The sequence below is a fragment of the Haliaeetus albicilla genome, chromosome 2 (assembly GCF_947461875.1).
Source record: "Haliaeetus albicilla chromosome 2, bHalAlb1.1, whole genome shotgun sequence".
In the NCBI taxonomy this organism is placed as follows: Eukaryota; Metazoa; Chordata; class Aves; order Accipitriformes; family Accipitridae; genus Haliaeetus; species Haliaeetus albicilla.
The window spans coordinates 1,892,808-1,916,106 of record NC_091484.1 but is presented as its reverse complement, the minus strand read 5'-3'; the positions used below and the strand labels follow the sequence as shown (position 1 = coordinate 1,916,106).

Sequence of the window (23,299 nt, the reverse complement as noted above, 5' to 3'; positions counted from 1 at the left end):
TCCTGTTGGCAGCAGAAAAAGGAAAATACCGTTTCTTTTGCAGAAAACAGAAAGGTTTTTACCTAACAGGGTCGCTTTTCCCTCCCTTACACCCAGAAAAGTAACCCCTCGGAGAACCGCGGCAAAGGCTTCTTATTGCTTATTTTATGTAATTATTCCTACGTGGAAAAAAGAAAACCAACTGAAACCAGCCCTGCCACCGGCCAGCCCAAAGGCCAGCCCGTCCCCGCCTGCCCAGCGCAGGGCCTTCAGTCATTTTAAAGCCTTTTTACTCCCCTGAACAGACCCCTTGAAATCAATTCCTCACATTCTCTAAACCCTGAGCCCACAAATAAATCAACGCAGGACAGGAACAGCACACAGCAGCAGAACCAGACACACAAGGGGTATAACTGAGGTGAGCGAACACCCGCAAAGCCAGGATGACAATATCATCCGTTCTTTCAAATTTTAAGAAAATCACCAAAAACACTGACTCCGAAAAGGCGAACCCAAAGGACAGCTTAGGCAGCCACCAGTTTTGATCCTTCAGAACAAACGCCAATGAGCTAAGGAAACATCTTGTTGTGATTTTTATTGATTTCATATTAAGAGAGGTCAGCCTATCCACAGCACTGTAACACTCCGGAGTGCTGAACACACACAACCCTCCTGTGTCTCGCAGGTTTGATGCGACTGAAAAACACAACCTTTACAAAATGACAGTAAAAGTGTTAAAACGTATCCAAAATAAGCTAAAAAAAGCAAAGAACTAATAATATTTCAGTTTAACATCCGATTTTAAATAGGCCTACACATAAATAAATGTGTTAGTCTTTAAGTAAACGTGCTCCATGAAATCTAAAATCGCAGGATTTCTAGGGAATAAGATTTCTCCTGAAGCTTACGTGACTGTTCTCAGGATAGTGCAACTTCTCTCTGCCTGAACATGTGAAACTGATGCTGGAGACAGTAACTTGCCAGACCTTAAAATAACAAATACTGAACATTTTTTGACAGGAATAATTTCAAATAGACTAATTTTTTTTGACAGAGAGAGCTTAACAGACTTCTCTTACTGGTGGTGTTAGATAATTAACACACACAAGCCCCATTAAAAATAATTTAACCTCCAAAGCTGGTCTCTAGGAAAGGTTTTTAAGGACTTTCATAAAATCCCTTATAATGTAAGTCTCTGACGTAGAATATGCATTTCAGCAATATATTTTATTAACAGAATAAGTAACTGCTCATCATATAAACAGATATATTAAAAATAAACATACTAGTTAACACCTGGGTAACCAATACTAAGGCAGCACACCTGCACAAGCCAGGTACTTGCCAGAGCTGAGAGGTGCTACGAAGGAAAGGGAGCTCTGTTCAGTTACAACAGTTTGACAAGACATTCAATCATTTTTCAAGGAAATATATTTGCTGAAAAATTTAGAATAAGATTTATTTTTATTAGCTTATCCAAATACTATGTGATGTCAGGGAGCATTGAACATTGGGCCAAGGGTGGCTGTAATGTCAGCAAAGGGAGCACTCTGACTGAGCTCAACAGCTGACTGCTTCTTCAGAACAAGAAGGATGTAAAACTTGGCCACAGCTTCTTTCCGGTTGTTTTTCCGACAGAGCTCCCGAAAACTAAAAGAATGCACGCCTGATCTCTTCAGGTGCTGCAGAAGGGAAACCAGAAAATGAGTCAGGTCAGCTTCACTGCCAGTAAAACCAGATCCCATCAAGTCTGAGCTGAAGAGTGCTGCTCAGAGTGAGTATTTTCTGCTTGAATGCCTTGAACAGGATCTTACCTTGGCATTTGCATTTATATAAGTGGCTCTTAACATTTTATTGCCATAATATTGCTAGCACCTACATATGTTACTAAAATCTACATAGGCCTGCAGTTCCAGTGAATTCAATGACATTGTAGAGGCATGCGATGAAGAGCATCTGTAATGGGTTTCATGATTCAAAACAATAAAAATCATTGCATCCCCTGTTCTTTGGATACAAAGTACCAGCTATATCCTAGTCAATTTCAGGCATAGCCCTGAAAACCCTCTTGCCCACACTCAGATTTCTCCATCGCCTTCCTCCATTCTCCCCTCAGCTACATCGGTACACTGGATTAGGAGAACTGACCTGAAGGAAAATAACTTTTTGCTGTGTTTTTTCTACCCACCCCCAACCAGACCAACACTGCAGCACCAAAACGCTAGTCCAGGCAAAAAAGGAAGGAACAGGACTGAGACATTAGGCCAAGAGTTTGGACATCCAGCATCAGGGCAGCCTGTGCTGGCTCCTGTCAATATGGCATATCATATCATACATTACAGCTTCACCAGTTGTACAAGGCTTTCTGCAAGAAAAGCAGAATAAGCCTTCCTGATGCAAAGGCTACGCTCCCTGCTAAATTTCAAGCATCTTGAAAGCACTGGGGCATTAAAACCTCTTAAAAAAAAGACATTACCAGCTTTCTTTTTAACATAACCCTCACTCATTTCCCTAGCCTTCATCTCAGAAACAGCTCAAGCAGATGAATAGCCGAATGATGATAGCCTGCAGTGCTCAGCTGAGATCTGGCAACCTGTAAGGAACAGGGTTTTGTAGAGATACTCCAGAGCATACTCATAGAAGGAAGAGAGCAAGGGCTTAGCGTTACAGCAAACGCTGCTGTGGAAGCAAACGTTCAGAAAATGCTAGTGATTCCAGCAGCTGTGGGAGAAGACACCATGTCAGGCACACAGAATCCTGGTTTCCTACATAAATACCCCATAAAATGCAGTTACACGCTGTGTATGAGGGGCAGCAATATAATCAACAGTAAAAGTAAGAGATTTTCTGACATAGTCCAACTGAAATCAACACCTGGTTTTGGCATCTAATTACAAAATCCAGCACTGGTACCTGTAAAGTTTTTAATAACTGAAGAGTTCTTTTGTTCCACCTTATTTCTTCACTGTCTTTCGTGTTCCTTTTTAGTTCCTTGAAATAGAACAGAAAGTTAGACAGCATGTGTAAAAAGTCACACACCATGATGATAAAAAGGACAAGAGTTCTAGGCTAATTGAAAATCCAACTGGAGCTGGACATCTTGATAGCCATACTCAGGATATCTGGGACCTTTGACACCTCTGCGGTCATACTAGGCTTTGTGAAACAGATAAAAGAATGCAAACCACGTTCTTTCCGCTACAAAGAGACAGATCGGGTGCAACAACATGTTGGGTACTATGGAAGTGGTCCCAGTCAGCCTTGGGGAGGCAGCTTCACAACAAGATACTGTTCTGCGTCACTGGGATTCTGACAGTATTTGTATTGGATCAAAAAGGATGTTCAGAAATTTGACTTTAGATTTTGGGCTTAACCTCTGAAGTCAAGAGGAGAAGACTGCCCTTGTTTCAGAGCATCTGAGTATCCTCATAGCCAGTAAGTTCAGAAACTGTTTCCTTCTTACAGGAAGCACAATCACTAAATAAGGAGCTGTTTCCCTCACAGACTGTAACCTTTGAATGTTGGAATACACATATCCCCGATTACCAAGCTTTAAAGTTTTTGACTGGCAAAATATGTACTAAAGACAATGTTAGTACACCAAAATTCACCATAAGTTCGTGATGCCATCACCTTTTTTTTTTTTAATGTTTCTGAGAAAGAAGACAGTTCTCTTTGAAATAAGTCAAGAGTTGTCAGTTTTGAGTACACATACATTTGTTAACTCAGCTTGCTGTGTTTCAGCTTTGTGGCCCAGTGAATTGGTCTCCAGTGAGGAGCTCTCAGAGAAAGCCATTCCGTCCTGCTGTTAGAACAGAAAGGGCAATCAATAGGCATTACAATTTATGCATACAATGTAATTCTTGATTACATAATTCTGCTCAAAGAATTTATTATAATAAATGTTTTCCAAAATGATTTCATAGTTGCTATTTGTACCACGTCTTTTCTCACATATGAAAGGACCTTGCTGTAGTATTTATCCTACAGTTGGATCTACACCTATGGGCTCAGTTCAGGCACAGACCCTACATTTTCTGCTGCTGCCATTAGGTCCAATTTTGTCATTCTTTTTCAGCTTCAATGAGCCTCATATTCTCTAAAGAATGCCCTTTCACATTAGCCTAAATAAAGATGGCAGAAATAGATAATTTGTTGTTGCTTAAGTATCTCCTCAATATGAAACACAAAAGATAAGTTTTATCCTTTATAAAGATGATTATATTTCTCTCTTTTGTACAAAGAGGTTATATTTCATATTAAGGTTTCATTTATACTTAGTGATTAGATTATAATCTAGATTGATTAATAGACATTTTAATTAATCATTTATTCATTCTGAGAGTCTACCAAAGTGCTTATAAATAAACTTTCATAACACAAGCTACTTGATGCTGTATCAGCTGTTTCTAGCACCCTTTTCAAGTATATATTAGTAATTTCTTAATGTTTTTTAAATGGAACCTTAGCATTAAATGAAACCAATAAATACATTTAGGTCTCTAAAAGTTATGGAAACTGCTCACTATAGCTTCACCGCAGTTATCATCAGTTTCATTTCTGTTATTCTGTGATGTCAACATAAACAAATCATTTCTAATTTTTCTCTCAGTCTCTGAATGAGCTGACTCCTGCAGGTAACTTGACTCTTCTACTATCAGCATCTCTGTATTAATAAAAAAACAAGGTTTAAGAGGAAATTACTGTGAATTGCTGTCCTTAAAAAAAAACAACAAAAAAAACGCATTAAAAACAAAATCACACCCCAGTTAGAAATCTTTGAAAGTAAGACAGAATGAGTAAATATAGAATAAATATCATTCCCAACAGGACCATGGAAGAACAACCTTCCAAGAGAGTTTTTCCTTTTCTAAAACGTGACCTTTATGGGCTTGCAGGAGGTGGTTTTCTTGATTAACTTCCAAGGCAAACATACAGACCATATTTCTAGCAGAGCAAAGGAATGAAAGCAGATACATCACCTTCTCAGAAGATCTAAAATTGAACATTTCTTCTTGCTTGATATTAACCAAAACACAATCTTCTAGATACAAATAGAAGTTATTTACATGAATTTGGAAATTTAGAGAATGGTTTGATTAAACTCAGAATTAGTGGGAAGCTTTTTTTTAAAAAAAAAAAAAAAAAACACCAAACAAAAAAAGCCAATGAATCTGCAGTTTGGTAGACAATTAGAGAAACCAAAAGGTAAAACCAAAAATACTTCCTTATGCCACAAGGAAGAAGACTACTTGCATTTAATTTCTAATCTAAGGAACAAACGAACAGCATAGTACTTAAAAAAGGTTTTTTTGTTTTTATGTTTTAAATAATTACCAGCCAATTTCCTTAACATTTAACTTTTTTGACCTTTGATTTATAGAATACTGCACACAAAGACTGTGCACATGTCTCTCCAACATTATGTAAAATAGAAAAAATTTTCTAACAGCTAATTCTGCAACAACAGGATTAAAATATTACCTGTGGTATCTTGTTCTTTTCTTGTTTCTTCCGTTTCAGATTCCCTCTGTATTCCATTTCTTCTCATCTTAAATCTGTGACTCTTGAAGCATTTTGCAAACAACTGAAAAAAATTGTTTTTATTTGTTTGCTTTCAAAATATCATGTCAGATTATTTGCAAACATCAACACAAAGACATGAATATGAACTGTATATTAAATACTGCAACTCAGAATTTAGATATTTTAATTAGGTCATTCTGAAAATCTGCAATTTTTTTTTTTTTTTTTTTTTTTTTTTTTTTTTTTTAAGTAATAGCCTTCTGCAGCTTCAACTTTGGCAGTGAACTCCATGAAGAAATGTCTTAGGAACAGCTTGGATTGTTTTTCCTCGAAGCCAGCCAGTAAGGAAGGATGAAAGAAACAAACATCTGCAGTTATCTGTGTGTGGATTTCTCTCTCCGTGTACTGCTGTGTGAGTATTTTTCATCCTCATAAAGAACAACTTGTAATTCTGCACCTCGACTCTAAGAGGTGAAGCTGTGCTGCTGTAACGAACCTGCAGAGAGCTGTTTGCCTGGAGACCCTGCCTCCCAGATCTCTCCACGCTACACAACAGAAGAAACAGTGCAATTAACATAAGGCTGCCTCTCGTAGCTTACACCATATCTTTCCATATCACCTTGTATACACATTGATCTCTTCTTTATCTTATCATCAGCTCTAAACTTAGAACTTTTTTGAATGATCTGTGAGTTATTACATGGGGACATGAGAGGCTTCGATAGATCGTATTTCCATGTAACAAGTATGTCTTTCTTGTGCAAAAAGAGCAGCAAGGTCCACAGCACAGGAAAGGGTGGTCTGGCCCACCCTTCCAGGCAAAGTGACAGCGTGACCAGGAACCTCTTGGTCCTCTGAAAGGCAAGTCCCTGACTGCTCTCCAGCTGGAAGTTTAATCTCCAATCAGGAAAGTACAAAACAAATTGGTATACCATCTTTCCAAAGCCATTAACAATATTATAATAATAATGTTTGAGCCTTATCTACCTTTAAAATAAACATAGAAGAGAGATGTGGTCTTATATTGATTACAGAGCAGAAATAAAACAGAAAATAATAAAACACAGTAGAAAGTAGAAAAGAAATTGACAGAAATCTAAAAAGTTGCATATTACTGTACAATCAGTCAGGTGCCAGTATGTGAAATGAAACATCAGCTCTCGAGTTTCTTCATCATTTTTTACTTGTTGTTGGAGTGCTGGAGATTAAAGCTGTGAGCACTATAGATGGTCTTTCTGATGAAAGAATTAGTGGTGAGCATGCAACTAATCATCAGGTACCCAACTGAACTGTACTGCAGAACAATACTTCCAATGATGCTACGCACCTGCAGTTTGCTAGGAGTTCACATAAAACCAAGTCTGCAAAATCTCTCACAGTTAGATCCTAGATGTGCAACAGTCCCTTAATCTATACAGTGGCCTAAAAACCTACAAGGCATGGATCTTTACCATTTGCAGCTCAGCATGAACCACAGGCTGTGTGGCATGGAACAGGAGTTTATCCACACCTCCTGATTTCTTCCACATCATTGTTTTTTTTGTTGGGGGTGCAAGGTCTAACGTAGCAAGGATGTCTGCGCAGTTTTTAAGTTGGTTGTATATAGTGTTGCAGCTGAGTTCTTTCTCTACATCCACAAGCAATTTCCTCTTTCTTTTCTTTTTTTTCCTCTGGGTGACAGCTAAATAGAGCAAGTATTTAAAAAAAAAGTCTAATAAGGTCTATTCACACAAAAAAGCACAAAAAAATAGCACTGTGAATCAAACAGACAGGCTGCTGACCTCTTGAAACATAGCACAGACCTGAAAATCTAAGTACAAGTGCATGGGCCATTTCTCCAGAAGTTTTCACAAAGTATACTCCTTGTATTCTTGTACAGGAAATTCACATATGTTTAATTACGGAAGACATATGACTATTGTACTAAAGAACCAGGAACATGAGGACTTAATGAGAACACATGATATACTAACAAGGCTGAATAAGCTATCTTTAATCCATCAGGAAGTTAATTGTTCCAAGAACTGCTGATGTACTCAACAGGTTTCATCACCTCGTAATTAATATCTCTATTTGTCTGTTTAATCCTTTAGCAATTTGATTAAGATGTACGTAGTAAACACAAAAGACAGACACAGATTGGTTATATATCCATAATTTCCTGAATATTATTTTGGCAGGCTGGAAAATTCCAGTATTCTAAATATTAGTGTCAACATGAACTTTTCTATTTGCAAACAGCCACCAATGTGATAGGTGATGTTTAGATTTACCCACAGAAGAAATGAAACATTTTTCTTTTTGGATCTTATTAAAGTTACAAGTTCACAAAACATAATTTTACAAAGGCCTGGAAGTTTTAAGATGGTTATTTTACACATAAAAATCACTGATGTGTCACTAGCGATAAAAGTTCTTCAGCTGAAACTTCAGGAACACTCACGAACAGACCAGGCTTGTGCTGCTAGCAAAACTGCAGAACAACGAAACTTGGTCTGGTATGTGGAAGAAACTGTAAGCAGAGATTTGGGCAGATCAGATGAATAACCTGATACTGGTTTTGTATAATGGTTACCTTAAAACAGAACTCTGACAGCAGGAGCAGATGAAATCAAAAGTGAGAATAATCTGTTTTGCAAATATTTTCACTAACAAGAAAAACCAAACCTAGTTAACACAAACATTCAGCAAGAAACCGGTCAAGTTCTGACCTGTATCATCAACTGGCTCAAGCACAAATCCTTCTTCTTCATTCAACAAAAGTATTGTTTCATTCCTTAGATGACTGACTTCCTCAATGGTGGCGTCTGCACAGTTGGACTCAACTATAAGAAAACACAGCAAATAACCCAAATAAAAAAAAATAAACTACAAGATGGAATAATTTCTCAATCTCGTGACATAGAATGATGTCAGACAAAAAAGATCAGAATTAGAAAACAATTATTTTGTCTATAATCTCACAATCACTTTAACCAGTAATAAATGGCACTGCTGCTGCCCATACTCTGCACCACATGCTTCCCTTTGCTGACACCAGAACCTGTATGACGGGGTGGTGGAACACACTGAAGAACTGCTCTGGGGGAAAACCCACCTGACAAAAAGTGGTTTTAGGGGGAAAAGTGTTTCAATACATATCTCTTTCCAGTTCCATGCAACTGCATGGCAGTGTGGACATTTCTGGCAACATAAAAGGAACAGGTAGCACCAGCACTAGTGCAAGAAGTGGCAAGTGCCACTCCTTCCCCTTTAAAGCTGTTCGAAAATTCTCAGTTAACTAACAGTGTGATGGGGGTATAAGAATTTAAGATATTTAAAAAGAAAAAAAAATTCCACAGAAACTCTTCAAAAATTAATTTCTTTCATCAATATCAAACCAAAAGAAGACTAACACCTTTATGAACTACTGAAGTGTCATTTGTCACTGAAATACGAAGCCAGAAATACTCACAGGTGAAGTTCAAAGTTACAGCATACCCTTACTCAGTTTCCTTTCCCCTACAAAAGCATATCACACTGTCTGAGCCGCAGGGTGGATCAACAGCATATCCAACAGGATGTCATGTAAAAGTGTTTCTAAGCAATGTCAAGTTACAAATCTGGAATTTCTAGGTCAAATTAAATTATACCTAAAGTGGTGGATGAAGCATATCAGAAAAAAGCAAAATAAACAAACAAAGGAAAAAGGCAAGGGATATTATACAAAGCTGAATGTGAGTAACTTCAGGCATTAATACAGGAACAGAGGGTTCATGTGAGTAAGACAGAGTGGACACTGCAAACTCACTGGCTGTGCTGTTCTCTGGCAGATCTTGTGACAAAGGACGTTCTTCCTCCATATCGAGAATGTCTTTTTCTAGGTCATTTTGCTCATCCCTCAACAGGATTTCTTCAATACAAAATGCATGGTTTTAATCATTCTAACACTTAGTCATGAAATATTAGCCTGATACAGCCTAATGTTACTTATGGAAGGTTAATTTTCTGCAAACAAAAAAAAGCTCAGCTTCCACAGATGGCTGTCAACAGTACAGCTGTCTTCAACAGTACAAAAAGGAGAACACTAGTCTTAATTTTGATTTCCATCCTTTCTTTGAGAAGTATGATATTAGCATTGTTTAAAAGGTATAAATCTATAAAGGTTTATGTAAATACTCTAAACCATAAAGATGTAGAAGCTACTTTGCTGCCTTTGTTATTACAAAATAAGGATAAAAATGCTGCAGTGTTTTACCTTTGAAAATATAAATTAAACTGTTAAACATTAAATATAAATTGAATGCCTTTAATTCTAAAAAACTGAAATGTATCCTTTAAAACAATTTTCCTTGGCAATGTTTAAGTGATCATAGATTTAGTGACAAGTAGAAAATAATGAAGTATGAAAACAACAAATACAGAATTTATGGCTGAAAACAATCACTTTCATGCTGTCTTGTTTGTTTTCCTGCAAGAATAAAAATATTTGGAAAGAAACTAATTCTGTTTATCAGTGGCAAACCCTACCAATCATATCTGCAGCATCCTCCTCATCTCCAAAACAGTCATGCTCAAAACAGTAAGTATCTTCACGCAGTGCAGACTTGTCTCCATTCACACTCGCAGAGTTGTGATCAGCCACAAGACTGTTACTGCTTGTTAAGATGCTGCCATCAAAGAAGCTCTGTCTTCTTAGTGCATCTGGTTCTTCATCTGAATAAACACAGAATTTCTGATGTTTCATCTGCAGTAATTTTTTAAATGCATATTTATCCATTTCCTAATTTCTCAAATAATTTTTAAAAGATTGTACAATATCCCATACCTCAAATGGAATAAACTGTAAACAATTTTAGCTAATTCAGTAAAAAGCAGAAAATGTTGGGTTTGATTCTCAGTCTCCGATATCATATTATATTACTTAGGCAGAGTACTTACACAAAAATTTAAGCATAAGACAGTATGACAGGCCAATCAGCACAAGTGTGAAACAAATGCACTTTTAATAATAGCTTTTCCACATGTGGAAAGGACTCAGACTGTACAAAATTTTGCATAAAACACACTTTTCCTTACGGAATATTTCTAATTTCTCAACTTCTCTCACCAAAGTTTCTATCACAGAGAAGTATATTGCTTTCGTAATCCTCTGTAAGTGTGATGTCTTCAGCTCTGCTCTGATTCAAGGTAAAATGTTCAGCAACATCAATGGCACTGATGAAAAAAACATTATACAAAATATAGGGTGAACTGAAACCCATTGACCATTTAGCTGGAATTCACCATTTAGTGAAAACTTGTCTCTAAACAGTCTTCAATCCTGATGTTTTATCATAAATCCCCCAAAGATAGCTTCTGTTTTCTATGGCATTGGAAGTACCCTAGCTGATCCTTCTATGGAGAGAGAACAACTGTTTCCCAAAGCTAGTTGCATTCAAGTCATTTAAGGTTTTATTGATAAAATTCACTGCTTTGATTTTCCTCTAAAAGCTAAAAATAAGCATATGGAAAACAGGTGTTATATGTTTATTAAAATTGATACCTCTAAGCAAGTAGGCAGCCGCCTTCTTTGCTAGCCAAAGTTTCTATGCAATCTCCAATGTATGTTGTACAGCAAAGACTGAGTCTGCAATAGCCATTAACGGCCCCGTAGCTAGGGAGAGGTCCACGCGGGAGGGGAAGGCATTTAGCTAACTCAACTTCAAAATACTCCCCACACCTGGAACTCCATGAACAAATGATCCAGATGTATACTCAGAAAGCAACCCCGTGAAGAGGCAGCAGACATGTTTATAAGGACAAGGGAAGCACCCATCCTCCTCTCCATATTTTGTATTTCTCCACTCTGGTTTTGTCACTAAACTTGGGCTTACGCAAGTTCGTTCACATCCAAGCCCTGCTATCTAACAGGTGCTCGTCACATAGATGGCATCTAATTAGTGTAACACCATCATCTGTAAATCAAGCCACACAGACTCTTTGGGTATGCAGAAGAGGCACACTTTAGAGTTAGCACACTGAGGTACTTGAATAAATAGTATTACATCACAGCTGTACTTACAAAATACTAAACACTTACAGGTCCCATCAAACTGTATTTATGATGAGATACAGAGGAAGCCTCAGTGGAAACCTGTTATCCTGGACCTTTGGGGGCATTAGAGCCATCAGAAACATGTCTTGGCCTCCTGCTTTGTAGCAGGTTTTGTACATTAATGCTGATGCGTGTCAGAAAAGCCAAGAAATATGCTGGCTTTTCATCGGGAGCCAAGCTGACTACTGCTGATAAAATACCCCAGCCGCAAAGAGCAATGAAGCACAAATTAAATGCGGTTACACAATGGAACAGCACAACAGTGTGAGGTTACTAGCCAGAGCTTCCTTGGTCTTACAACAGGATTTATACTAACTTCTATATCTTCTCTTGAGGTCAGAAAGTTGTTTGCAGGCTTCACTCAGACAATTTAAAATCCTGAAGTCTAAGTTCAATACACTATTTCATTGTAAAAGTCTGTTGTTTTAATGGACTCTGAGGAACTCTACAAAAGCACAATTCCTGCGACAGCCTTGTAAAGCTGACTCAGAATTTAGGAGAATTCAGTTATCAAATGAAAACAATTCCATCCAAGTCTTGATCGGATAACAGCAAGGATATCTCTTACTTCTGAAAATACTAAAATTATTAATAAAAACTAGGGAAGCATTTACTTTAAATCAGGTAGTGGCATTTCAAAATCATGAAATTCTTCAGGTAATGTAATGGTCTGATAAGCAGCCTCAAAGTTCTCTTCTGGAAGGTCAACAAGTCCTAAAAGAAATGGACAACATAACAAAATAAGTATCAATAAAATAAAAGTAATGTTCTCCCAAGTACGTATAGTAAGACTATAAACCTGTCAGGAAGGTCTGCTGCCATTCTAAATAACAGAAGGGTAAAGCTTAGGCACTTTGTCACCAGGATTCCAAAGTGGAATTAAAATCCTCAGTTTATGTATATTTTAGAAGCCATATTTTTTACAGACAGATACAGAAGAGTCTGCTGCTACTGGACCTGCAGTACTGTACATACATTTGGTTTATGAACAGCTGCTTTAAGTCCCTGAAAGATTCTCACAGCTGACATTTAGCCTAGAGTCTTTCACACCACTTCAAATGAATTACTGTGTTTTCTTTTTCTCTCCAGTGTCTGTATAACACTATTCTCCAGCATCAAATAATTATGAAGTGAGACTGCAAATACTTGGTAATCGGAGAATCCTGGAACAATTCAGGCGAGAAGGGATTTCTGAAGGTCATCTAATCCAACCTTTTGCTCAAAACAGTTAATTTCTAAGTCAGATCACTTTTGACTATTTCTACTGATGGAGATTCCATAGCATCCCCGGACAGTCTGTTTTTGCATTTTACTGCTTCCACTGAGAGTTTTTCCCTCCTTATACCTAGTTGGTGTCTCCATTGCTGTAGTTGTGACCATTGTTCTTGCGCTGTGCAGTCCTCTATAAGCTACTATAGTATCTATTCAAAGTAGATAGTACTGTGTACTTATTGTGTTTCTCATAGAGACTTCCAAATGTTTACAAATATTAACTAACTAATCATGATCGTATCCTTGAGAATAATGTATGGTAGGTATCTGCTATTCTGCAAACAGACCAGGTCACAAAGCACGTTAGCGCTGGCAATAGATGCTGCTGCCCTGTTCTTAGCCTTTTTTTAGGCAACAGTGCCTCCCCATTTGTGACCCAAGTATGACAAACATACAGCCCCGTTCATTGGAAAAGGGTCCAGTCATCTCTGCTCCCTTTTTGCTGGCTACGTGGCTAGACCTCAAACCACAGTCAGATCTGGCACTAACACAGTTAGACATGTTGTTGGTGTCATCAGAAATTAAAATTAATTATCTAGCAACAGAGGCTGAAATCAAGCATCTTCTTGCACAACCACTTAAGATACTGCTTCTTTTAAAGGAGTCAAGGACCTGAAATGGCGTTAAATTAAGCCAGACTAAACATCAGCATTAGGCAGTAGTATGTTCAATTTCCTTTGGCATCAATAACGTGTATTTAACATAAATACCCATAATTAACTTTTAAAATTAAAGCTGTAAAGGACACAGATGGAAAAATGCAGAATTCTCCACATACCTGGGCGAAAGGCTGTCTTCATTTTTGTCAAAGCTTCACTACAGTCTGCCAAGAGGTACTTTGCTTTTCTGTGGTAAATCCGCACCACTCCTAGGAGTAAGTGTCCAGAGGTTCGCAGAGCTATTGTAAACTTTGATGATTTAAAAAAATTGTTCAGGAGTTAGTATTTTTGGCAAAAAACATTAAAATGAAAATATTACACAGTAGCAACAGAGTTCCAGTAACATACACCAGTACAGAGCTCTACAAAATTCAACAGGGCTTTGTACTGATATAGAGGATCATAAACAGAAATGAATTTTCAGAGCTAGGAACTTCTAGTTGCTTCTGTTCCTAAACATTGTCATGCCAAAGTGCAAGTCCTGAACTGATGCTCTTACTTTATCTAAAACACCTCAGCTTATTACCAATGAACAGTGTAACACATCCTGAAACAGAAAGTAGCTGCGCATACCCTAGTCTTTGACACTTTGGTTATTTAACTGAGCAGACACCAGCTATGCCCTTATTCATGCAAACAAAGGCCATAACTATGCCTTTATTTATGCAAAGTCTTCCTGCACCAAGCACACTCAAGGCTGGGCATGCTGATGCTAGACAGGACAGCATGCAAGGGAAAGTAGAGGGTACTTAACTAGTACCTCTTGGGAAAGACTTCCAGATGATATCAAGATCATTTTAAAAACACTCAGTTAATCATAACCAAGACAGACAATGAAATTCAGGCTACCAAACATCAAGCAGGTATTTTCACAGAGGAAGAAATAAATAAATAAAAAATCTGCTTGCACCAGCCGGAAGCCTTGGATCACCGAACCATCAATAAGTGACAGTGCAAAACGTTCCTCACTGCTCCCTGGGATGAAGTTGCAACAGAGAGGCCAAGGACTGAGTCATGGGTACTTGACTGCCTGCATTTGTGCTTGCTTGAATCATACCTTATCTGTGACATGCAGAGGACTTCAGCCTCTGGGACTTCTTCATCCAGAGTCCCTCATAAGCACTACGTATGCTTAATTAAATATTTAACAGCTTATAATGGGGGACCTGGAAGAAGTCCACTGAAAGTGGAAGGATGGTTACAATATGTCAAAAGTTATTTATTTTAAGATCAGCAAAAGTATTCTCTTCAAGTGGTCTGGGTACAACTTCACGGCAGTTTTCTTAGTCCCTGACTTTGGTTAAGCAGCTGACTTTTCAACCTTTTTGAGACAATTTCCTCAAATACCAGCATTTCCCAAATTACATTGAACAATATCAACTCAAAGTCTCTGAAGAAAGACCAGGGCTACCACACCACACTGATGGGCTCGTGTTGCCTCACGAGCCACTCAAACCCAGGTACCGTGACCCCTTGGCCAGCAGTGCCCACTCAGCACTCCCTGGAGCTCTATCCATGTGTGGAAAAACAGATTTGAATAAATTGTGGTAACGCTGGCTTACACTGTACATAAATTTATGCCACAGATCTCCAGGTGTAAAACAGCAAGTAAAATACTTGCATAACTGTCATTTAACGGGATGGAGACTTTAACCGAGTGAGAACTGAATTAAAATCAGATTAGGAATTTACCTCATACTGGTTTTGAAACAGCCACAAATTTGTCCAGCTAAGCGAGTCTCCATGATAGCAACAGTCCTGCTCCCTACTGAAGATGAAGGCCTCTAGCCCTGAACTTACCAGAAGACACCTTCTCATTTAATAGCATACCTTTGGAGAGATGATCTTTTCAACGGTAGTCTCTAAATTGCACTCAAATATATGAGCTTTGGTGAGCTTCTTCTGCCAGTGGGCAGCAAGCCATATTTTGGCCAACGGCCCGCGCTTGTTGATCAGCAAATGCATGTAGAACATGGCGCCTGGGCCGAGGCTCACAGGCCAACCCTGCTGCCACCTCGCTGGGCTGTTCCCCTTTCCAACGGGAGAAGGGTCCTGGGGCACAAAGCGGGAAGAGGGATTTAGCGGGACCCAGTTGGATGCTGAGGGGACGGGGGGGGATTTAGCGAGGTCTGAGGGGATGGGGGGGGAGCCAGCCAGGCGCTGAGGGGATGGGGGGGATTTAGCGGGACCTGAGGGGATGGGGTGACACAGCTGGGCGCTGAGGGGACAAGGGGGATTTAGTGGGGCATGAGGGGATGGGGGACCCAGGTGGGTCCTGAGGGAATTGGGGGGGGAGCAGATTTAGCGGGATCCTGAAGGAACAGAGGGACGCAGCCAGGCGCTGAGGAAACGGAGGGAGATTTAGCAGGGCCCTGAGGAGACGAGGGCACCCAGCCAGGCACTGAGGGGACCGGAGGGGGATTTAGCTGGCCTTGAGGGGACAGAGGGACTTGGCGGGGCCCGAGGGCCAGTAACGGGGCGGGAGAGCTGTGCCTGCGGACACCGCCCCCCCCGCCCGCCGTCAGGTACTGCGGCGGGAGCTCGCGCTGAGCACCGGCCCGCTGCCCCCCCCCCCGGGGCGGCTGGAGCTGCTGCCGCAGGGAGAGCAGGGGGGTCCCGGGCCGCGCTGCCCCTCTCGGGGGCCGGCTCCTTGTCCTCGGGGCCGGCCGGCAGCCCCTCGGGGTCCGCCGGAGAAGCCCTTCGCTGTCCGGAGCGGGCGGGGAGGGAATGCGGGGGCAGCGCGGCGGCTTTTGGCCACGGCCCGTGAAGGGATTTGGCGGGCTTCTGAGGGGGGGTCTGCAGAGCCCGGTGAGCTTGTGGCTGCAGGGCAGGCGATTCCCAGCGGGCTCCCAGGCAGGGGTCTGCTGGTATAAATCAATCCCCATTCCTTCCTGGGGCTGACGGGGAGCATGCACGCACCTCCAGGAGCATGACGCTGCTCACCTCATGTTAGGTTCCTGTGAATGGAAAGCACCTCCCCAGCTCTCTTCTTCTTCTTTCTTCTTCTTTTCTCCTCCTCCCAACCTCTTTCGCCCTTGACATTTTAAAAGCCTGCTTGGGAAGCACCACCCCATCGCTTTCTCTGCAGGTGAGCAGGTCCTGCGTGGCTTGGAGCATGTTTGATAAAACCATCTGGGTAAAGGCAATTTGCAGAAGGAAAAAAAAAAAAAAACAAAACCAACCAAAAAAACCAAAAAGAGCTTCAGATCCGATCTCTGTGCAGAGGGATAAGGGTAAAGGAGTGCAGCCACCCACCTGCGTCAGCCACAGCCGCCACCACCACCACCACCACCAAGAGGAAAAGGCAGTATGCTTGCACACTTACATATCACTAGCCAGAAAGGAAAAAAAAAAAAATCTACCAGCTCTCCACTTCATGCTTTCCATGCTTTGCTTTATATTCAGGCAGAGCACAGCGAGTTTCCTGGTGCTGCCGAGCCACAGCCCAGTGCATCAGCTGTTGCCATATCACAAGGCACCTGTGGTTTTCCCCATCTCCCGGGTGGCCTGGTGTTAGCTGAACATAATTAGATCTCAATTATCACCAGGAAAGTTTTGAGCCTCTTCCCAGCACGGCTCTACAGCTGGTTTTAGTGGAAGGCAGGGCTCCATCCCTTCAGTTGCCTTTAGGCAGAGCTGGCACCCTGGGCTGGGGCTCAGACGTGGCTGTTTGCAGAAGGAGAGGGGGTTCTGCTATAAAAGGCCCTTGGAGCGATGCATCCCCAATGTGGACCTGGAGGAGCCCCCCACGAGCCCCGAAGCAGGTGTCCACTGTCCCTGCATGGGTACAGAGCCTGCGCGGGCACGCTGCACCCTGCGAGAGGGAAACGACTTGCACCCGTGCCCGGCTGTGCCAGCTCCAGCCCTTCCTAGTTCCAACGCTGACTTCCAACCCGGGGGTGCAGAGCCAGCCCTGCCTGCCCCGCTGGTGACAACAGCTCCCGGCGGCAGTTTGCAGGATCAGAAACCCCACGGGCAGCCGGCACTGCGTGTGGATCACCACGTGCATGGGGAGCACCGGGGTGCTGCGTCCATGGCACGCAGGGACCGGCAGTGCCGGGAGGGGAGGCCGCGATGTGCCAGGCATCTCTGGTTCTCACAAACTGCTGGATCTCCCCGCCGGTGTGGAGCTGGCAGCTGGCTCCCGAATTGCCCGGCTGCTTTTCCCCTGACCTCCGAGTCACCTTGAGCCATGCTGGCTGCAGGCGTTCGCTCTGCCGTGGGATGCTGTGAATACTAAGGAGGCAGGATTGAAAATTCACCTCTGTGGCGGGGCTGGATTGGGGTCAGCACTGCCAGCGGGCACTGGGCAGCTGCAGCAGCCGTGCACACCCCAGAACTGGGCTGTGCTGTACGGGGCTGTGTTGGAGGGACCTGGAGGGACAGAGCCATGTCCACAGCCCTTCTGAGTCCCTCGCATTCCTGCTCCTGCTCTCTCCTCTGCTGGCCTGGGGCTCCCCTTTGCTGTCCCTCTCATCCCCGTTTAACCATTTTGGCCGAGCGGTGGCATGTTCCCATCTCCGGCAGCCCCGTCCTGCTCCCTCACCCTGCTCCTTCTCCCAGGCTCCCTCCCTCCCTCCTCTTTCCATTTCTTTCCAAGCCCTCAGTCTCTCCCCTCCAGCGCTCCTGCAGATTCATTGTGAATTTTGGCAGCGCTGTCTCTGACCTTGGCTGTCTCCCTCCTCTCTTCGCTCCTGCACTGGCAGCATAAATCTTGGCTGTCTCCATCTCTCCTCCCCTTCCCTTGATGCCAGTGCCCGGGGATGGAGTGGCCCTTGCCAGCCCCCAGCCCCACGCTCAGCCAGCTCGGGATAGGGCTGGGGAAGGCTTTTGGGCAACCCACCCTACGCCCTCCAGCCCTCCAAAGGCCCGAGGCCATCTCCCAGCTCCCATCCAGCAAAGGCTGCGGGACCCAGGGGCAGCAGAGCGAAAGCAGCAACGTGTGCAGGATGCGTCCCTCCACCTCATCCATTGCAGGTGTCTTCTCGAGCATCTCTGCGGACTGGGGGGTGCAGGAGCAGCCCCCCAGGTGGCACAGCATCCTGATTCCATGGCAGAGCACAGCATGGCAGAGCCATACCGGCTGCCTCTGTGCTCGCAGGCTCATCCCTCTCCGCGTATGAAGGCAGACAGGAGCTGCAGCACGAGTGGTTCTGCCTCTGCCCCCCAAATCCCCAGTCTTGCGGGGGTCCCAGCCTCGGCACCCTGGGCACCCCAGGTGCATCGTCAGCCGCAGGGCTTGGGTGCTCCAAAACAACCATGGCTCTGCTCAGGAGCAGACCGGCGGCGTTTCTGGTTTTCCCAGGGAATTTGGCGATGCTAGAGGCAGCAGTCCCCGGTGCTGGCGCATTCTCCTCCCGGCCCTGCTCCTGCCTGCCCGTCTGTTCACAGGGATGTGCCCGCCTGCTCCAGATCCATCTTTTCCTGCTGATTCGGGACAATCTGTGTCCCGTGACCTACTTGTCTCCAAGCATCTTCTGCCTTCCTGCGGAGTGGGTTGGTACTAAAGCCTCTCTAAATGTGGTTAACGTGTCAGGATGCACTTACATTTATTTTTAATTCTGCTTCTTTCTTGGCCCACTTCTGGATGCGTCCCCAGGGACGCTGTGCTGGGAAGCCTCTGCGTTTTGACACAGTGCACGGGAGCAGCGAGCGGGCGGGTCACAGCACGCACAACCTCCACTGCAAACTTAAAAAATAATAAAATCATGTGTATCCCTGCCCCTGACACAGCAAAAGGTGATGGGAGACCCCAGCCCACCCCACAGCCCCCAGCCCTGCTGCAGCTTGGTGACTGGAGGCACCACGGGCTGGAACCGTTTTCGGGCAGTGCCAGTCAGCATCGGCCACTATGTGAGTGCGTTGCAGCCGGGAATGCAGGGAACCTGCAAACCCATTTTGCTGAGCTAAACAAATAATTAAAATAGACAGAAAACCTTCCCAGGGCACGCTGGAGGAAAATTTAAAAAAATAGTGAGAAAATGGCTAAAAATTATCCAGAGGTTAATTTTTAACAGAGGTTAATGGGGGAGATGTTCAAGGAAGGATAATGTTGTCACCCATCATTGAGCAACAGTGGCACAAGCCAAGCTGGCCTTGCCGGGACTGTGCCAGCACCAGTGCCTGGAAGGGTGCTGAGCCTGTCCAGCCCTCAGCCTGGCTCCCTCAGAAATTACAAATGCGCCTCTTTTTTTGGTGTGTGCACCCCCCCTAAACTCTCTGAACCCCTTTGATCAGTTTTAGCTGTATTTGACAAAGACTTCAGACAAAGTCCCTGCCTGTGTCATAAAACGGGCGGTAAGAGATTCCCATCTGCTGTCCCCACGCTGGAAAACATCCCGGCACCGTGGGTCGCGTGGAGCCCAACACGGCTGCAGAAGGACTCGCTGTGTGGGGGGACCAGGGTGCAGGGCACAGGGTGGGGGGTCAGGGCACCGGCCACGCATCCCCGCAGTCCCGGCGCTGCGAGCTCACCCAGTACCAGCAGTGGCAGCAGCATCGGCGCATCACCTGGTGCGATCGCGGGTGAGCTTGTGAAGATGCCGGAGGCATGTGAATGTGCTGAAGGGAATGGCAATGTGATGGACAAATCTTCCCGGCAGCTTTCAGCAGCCCACCCGCTATCGCTCAGGATTTACGTCCACAACCCCATCTCCAGGCACCGCTCCAGACACGGAAATAGCACACGTCTTATTAACAAACGAGATAAAAGCGTGCTGCTGCCAGCAGGTCACTGCCGGGGCTCAGGCCCGGATCCAGCTTCAGGTCAGGGAGAAGCAGAGTGCGGGTGCTAACACAAGTGCTCTGTGAAAAATGGAATAAATAGCACGGTGAAAGGTGGGGGTGAAGGGGGGGGCTCTGTGCCGCGGGACTGTGGTGGGACTGTGGCCGCGGGGGCAAGCCCGGCTGGGGGAATGGCTCTGGGCAGTGAGCACCATCACGGACTCTTCTGTCCCAGGCTGGAGCATCTCGTGCCTGGCCCAAACCCAGGTCAAGCCCTGACCGTTTCCCTGGGGATTTGGGGACAGGCTTGGGCCTTACGGGGGCTCTCGGCAGGCGGCAGGCAGCCGGCCAGGCTGGAGCTCTCCCTGCTGCGTTCCGGGCTGGGAGCTGCAGGGACTCGGGATGCAGTCCCGGCGTCCCCAGCCCAGCTCTGCCCCGAGTCCCCAACGGGGGACGGCTGGTTGTGGGGTGCCCAGCCAGCACCCCATGGGCACGTCCCCCGGGCATGACCCCCACTCTCCCCCGTGCAAAACCCACCGTGCTGCTCTGTCGTCTCCACCCATGCCCCTTCCCACGCAGCCACCCCCCCTTCCACCTCCCCAACCCCGGGGTACCCACAGAAGGTGTGGGTGCTGTCAGGGGGTGCACAGAGGGTCCCCTGTTGCAGGCGGGGCGTGCACAGACGGTGCCGGTGTGCAACCGGGCGTGTGTGCGTGCGTGTGTGTGTGTGTGTGTGTGTGTGCACCGGCGGGGCCGGCAGCTCGGGGCACCCACCGCCCGCCGCCGCGGCTGCACCGGCACCGGCACCGGCCCGGGGAACCGGGGACGCGGCGGGGGTAGGCAGCCCGGTGCGGGGTTTTTTTTTGGGGGGGGGGGGAAGCAGCTCGGTGCGGGCACCGGCGGGGCGGGCAGACGGAGGCGGGACCGGAGAAGAGGGAGCGGAGCCCGGCGTGGGGACCGGGGCCCCAACCCGGTGCGGGGAGCGGGGAGGGGCTGGGTGCGGGGACCGCGGAGGTTGGGTGCGCTCCGGGGGTACGGGAGGGGAGAGCCCGGCCGGGGAAACGGGGTCCGGGAGGGGCAGCCCGGCGGGGTCACAGGGACACGGGTCTCCGAGGGGGCCGGGGGGGGGCTGTCAGCCCGGTTCGGGGAGGCAGGTGCCTGGTCCGGGGATAAGGGAGCAGCCCGGTGCGGCGACCGGGGTCCGGGGAAGGGGGGGACAGCCCGGTGCGGGGACCCAGCTCCGGGGTTCGGGTAAGCGGGATTCCGGGCGAAGGAGCAACCCGGTTCGCGGACCTCGGGGTCGGGGCGGGTGGGGGGGTCGGCAGCCCGGTCCGGGGAAGCGGCTCCGGGAGTGGGGGAAGAGCATCCCGGTGCGGGTCCGTCGCTCACCTCTGGCCCCGCAGGCCGGCGGCGGCTCCATGGCGTCCCCGCGGGCGGCGGAGCTGCGGAGCCCGGGCGAGGCGGCGGCGGCGGCGGCGGCGGGCGGGGGCGGCCCGGCGGGTCCCGGTGCGGGCCCGGGGCTGGCGCTGGCGCTGGGTTGCGCGTTGAGCGGGGCGGCACTGGTGGTGCTGGCGGGGGCCGTGCCGCGGGCGGCTCGTCCCGACCCGGCGGTACCGGCGAGGCAGATGGAGCGGTTGGAGGCGCGGGCGGCTCGGCTCCGCGCCCGCCTCGATCGCTGCACCGTAGCCGGGTTGGCGTTGCTGGCCCTGGGCGGGCTACTGCTCGCCGCCCTGCTGCTGGCCGCCGCCGCCGCCCGTCGCCGCGCCCGGGCCGCCCGCCGCACCGGTGGTACCTACGGCTCGGTACGCCTGAGGATGCGGAGGGTGTCGGCCGAGGGGACGCGGGCGCTGCTGGAGAACCAGCTCAGCCCCCCGTCCCAGCCCCCCGAGGGGCCGGGCTCCTAGCCCCGCACGTCCCGGGGACCCCGGGCTGCCCTGGGGACCCCACGCCGTCGGCAGAAGCGGAGGTCCCCTCGCCGCGCCCCGACACCGATGCCGTCCGAGGAAGCTTCGCCCGGCAGCCTTCGGCCACCTGCCTCACCTTCCCGGACGCTTCACGGATGGGGGTCCGTCTGCCAGCACCGGAGCGATGCGGCTTTGGGATGCCCCGCCGGACTGCACGGCTTCTGTTCGGGCTGTTCCCCACCACCAGCATCACGGCAGCACAGCCTTCGGATGCCCTGCTCGCCTCCCCGGCACCTTCCTGGATGGGGTCCTGCCCGCCAGCATCGGGGCAATGGCACCTTCGAGACGCCCGTGGGATTTCCGTGTCGTGGCTGGACGCAGCCTCGGCTGGACACAAGACCGAGCTCCCCGCCGCAGCCGGCTCCTTCCCGGCAGCCAGGGCCTGGGGCCGGCTGCTCCTCTTTGGGATGGAGTTTCTCATTTTCTGCCATCAGTGACCTTTTTTAGCAATAGTTTCTTGTAAAACTCTGTGGTGTAGAGTTGGCGCTTGCACCGCTCTGGGCAGAAGAGAAGGAGACAGCGAGCGTGACCACCGGCCGTGCAGCGGGGTCCAGCCCCCCGCTGCCCCCCAGCCCTTGCACCCCACCAGCCCCACTCCGGAGAGCGGGATGAAGGCCGGACAGACGCCCACACCGTGCTGAGCATCCCACTCCCACCAGCAACCCCAGAATGGCCTCCTCAAAAATCATGGTGCTCTGTCTGGAGGAGAGAGGACAATTCCCAACGCCTCGAAATGATGTGGTTCTTCTGTTCCCATGTTAGACAGGCAGCTCTGCCCGCCGGGGTGCCCGCATGCGAGCCTTTGTGCTCATTGCAAGGGCCATTGTCTGCGGCGTGAAGGTAAAATTGCATCTCGGGAATTAAACATGAAGCATCATTAAAGCACAATGTTCTGTGGAAAGAAAAATCGGTATGAGCAGGATGCTGAGAAAGGGAAATAATTATCCCATAGGAAAATGCAGACCCACAAAAGGTGATGCTTGTCATGAACTGCCACCAGGTTTTAATCCATCCCATAAATTACTCGCTTCAAATGTTTCCAGGCAGAGACAAATCTCGCCAGACAGCCTGACACAAGATAAAAGTCATTTTTACACGCA

The 23,299-nt window shown here is 46.6% G+C and overlaps 2 protein-coding genes across 2 annotated transcripts; one reads left to right on the top strand and one right to left on the bottom strand.

Annotated features, from left to right (window-relative positions):
- Positions 1-557: 557 nt before the first annotated feature.
- RAD21L1 (RAD21 cohesin complex component like 1) lies at positions 558-21,734 on the bottom strand. The gene is made up of 16 exons (XM_069802069.1): positions 21,625-21,734; positions 19,987-20,316; positions 16,456-19,201; positions 15,343-15,564; positions 13,632-13,761; positions 12,196-12,295; positions 10,595-10,701; positions 10,015-10,200; positions 9,296-9,397; positions 8,217-8,330; positions 6,957-7,186; positions 5,464-5,566; positions 4,506-4,645; positions 3,695-3,784; positions 2,893-2,970; positions 558-1,661 (listed from the first exon to the last, which is right to left on the bottom strand). Exons 4-16 carry the CDS (start codon positions 15,484-15,486, stop codon positions 1,473-1,475), a joined length of 1,713 nt encoding a protein of 570 aa, XP_069658170.1. The 5' UTR covers positions 15,487-15,564; positions 16,456-19,201; positions 19,987-20,316; positions 21,625-21,734; the 3' UTR covers positions 558-1,472.
- TMEM74B (transmembrane protein 74B) lies at positions 21,147-23,299 on the top strand. The gene is made up of 2 exons (XM_069802056.1): positions 21,147-21,208; positions 21,639-23,299. The coding sequence occupies exon 2, from the start codon at positions 21,654-21,656 to the stop codon at positions 22,137-22,139; it is 486 nt and encodes a 161-aa protein (XP_069658157.1). The 5' UTR covers positions 21,147-21,208; positions 21,639-21,653; the 3' UTR covers positions 22,140-23,299.

What these genes read in the sequence shown, in the direction of transcription:
- TMEM74B (XM_069802056.1), top strand. Translation starts at nt 21,654, where the DNA reads ATGGCGTCCCCGCGGGCGGCGGAGCTGCGGAGCCCGGGCGAGGCGGCG.
- RAD21L1 (XM_069802069.1), bottom strand. Translation starts at nt 15,486, where the DNA reads ATGTTCTACATGCATTTGCTGATCAACAAGCGCGGGCCGTTGGCCAAA. An exon ending in AAAAGATCATCTCTCCAAAG is followed by an intron (nt 13,762 to 15,342) that starts GTATGCTATTAA and finishes AAATCATCAAAG; the next exon opens with TTTACAATAGCTCTGCGAAC. An exon ending in GAAGACAGCCTTTCGCCCAG is followed by an intron (nt 12,296 to 13,631) that starts GTATGTGGAGAA and finishes CATTTCTTTTAG; the next exon opens with GACTTGTTGACCTTCCAGAA.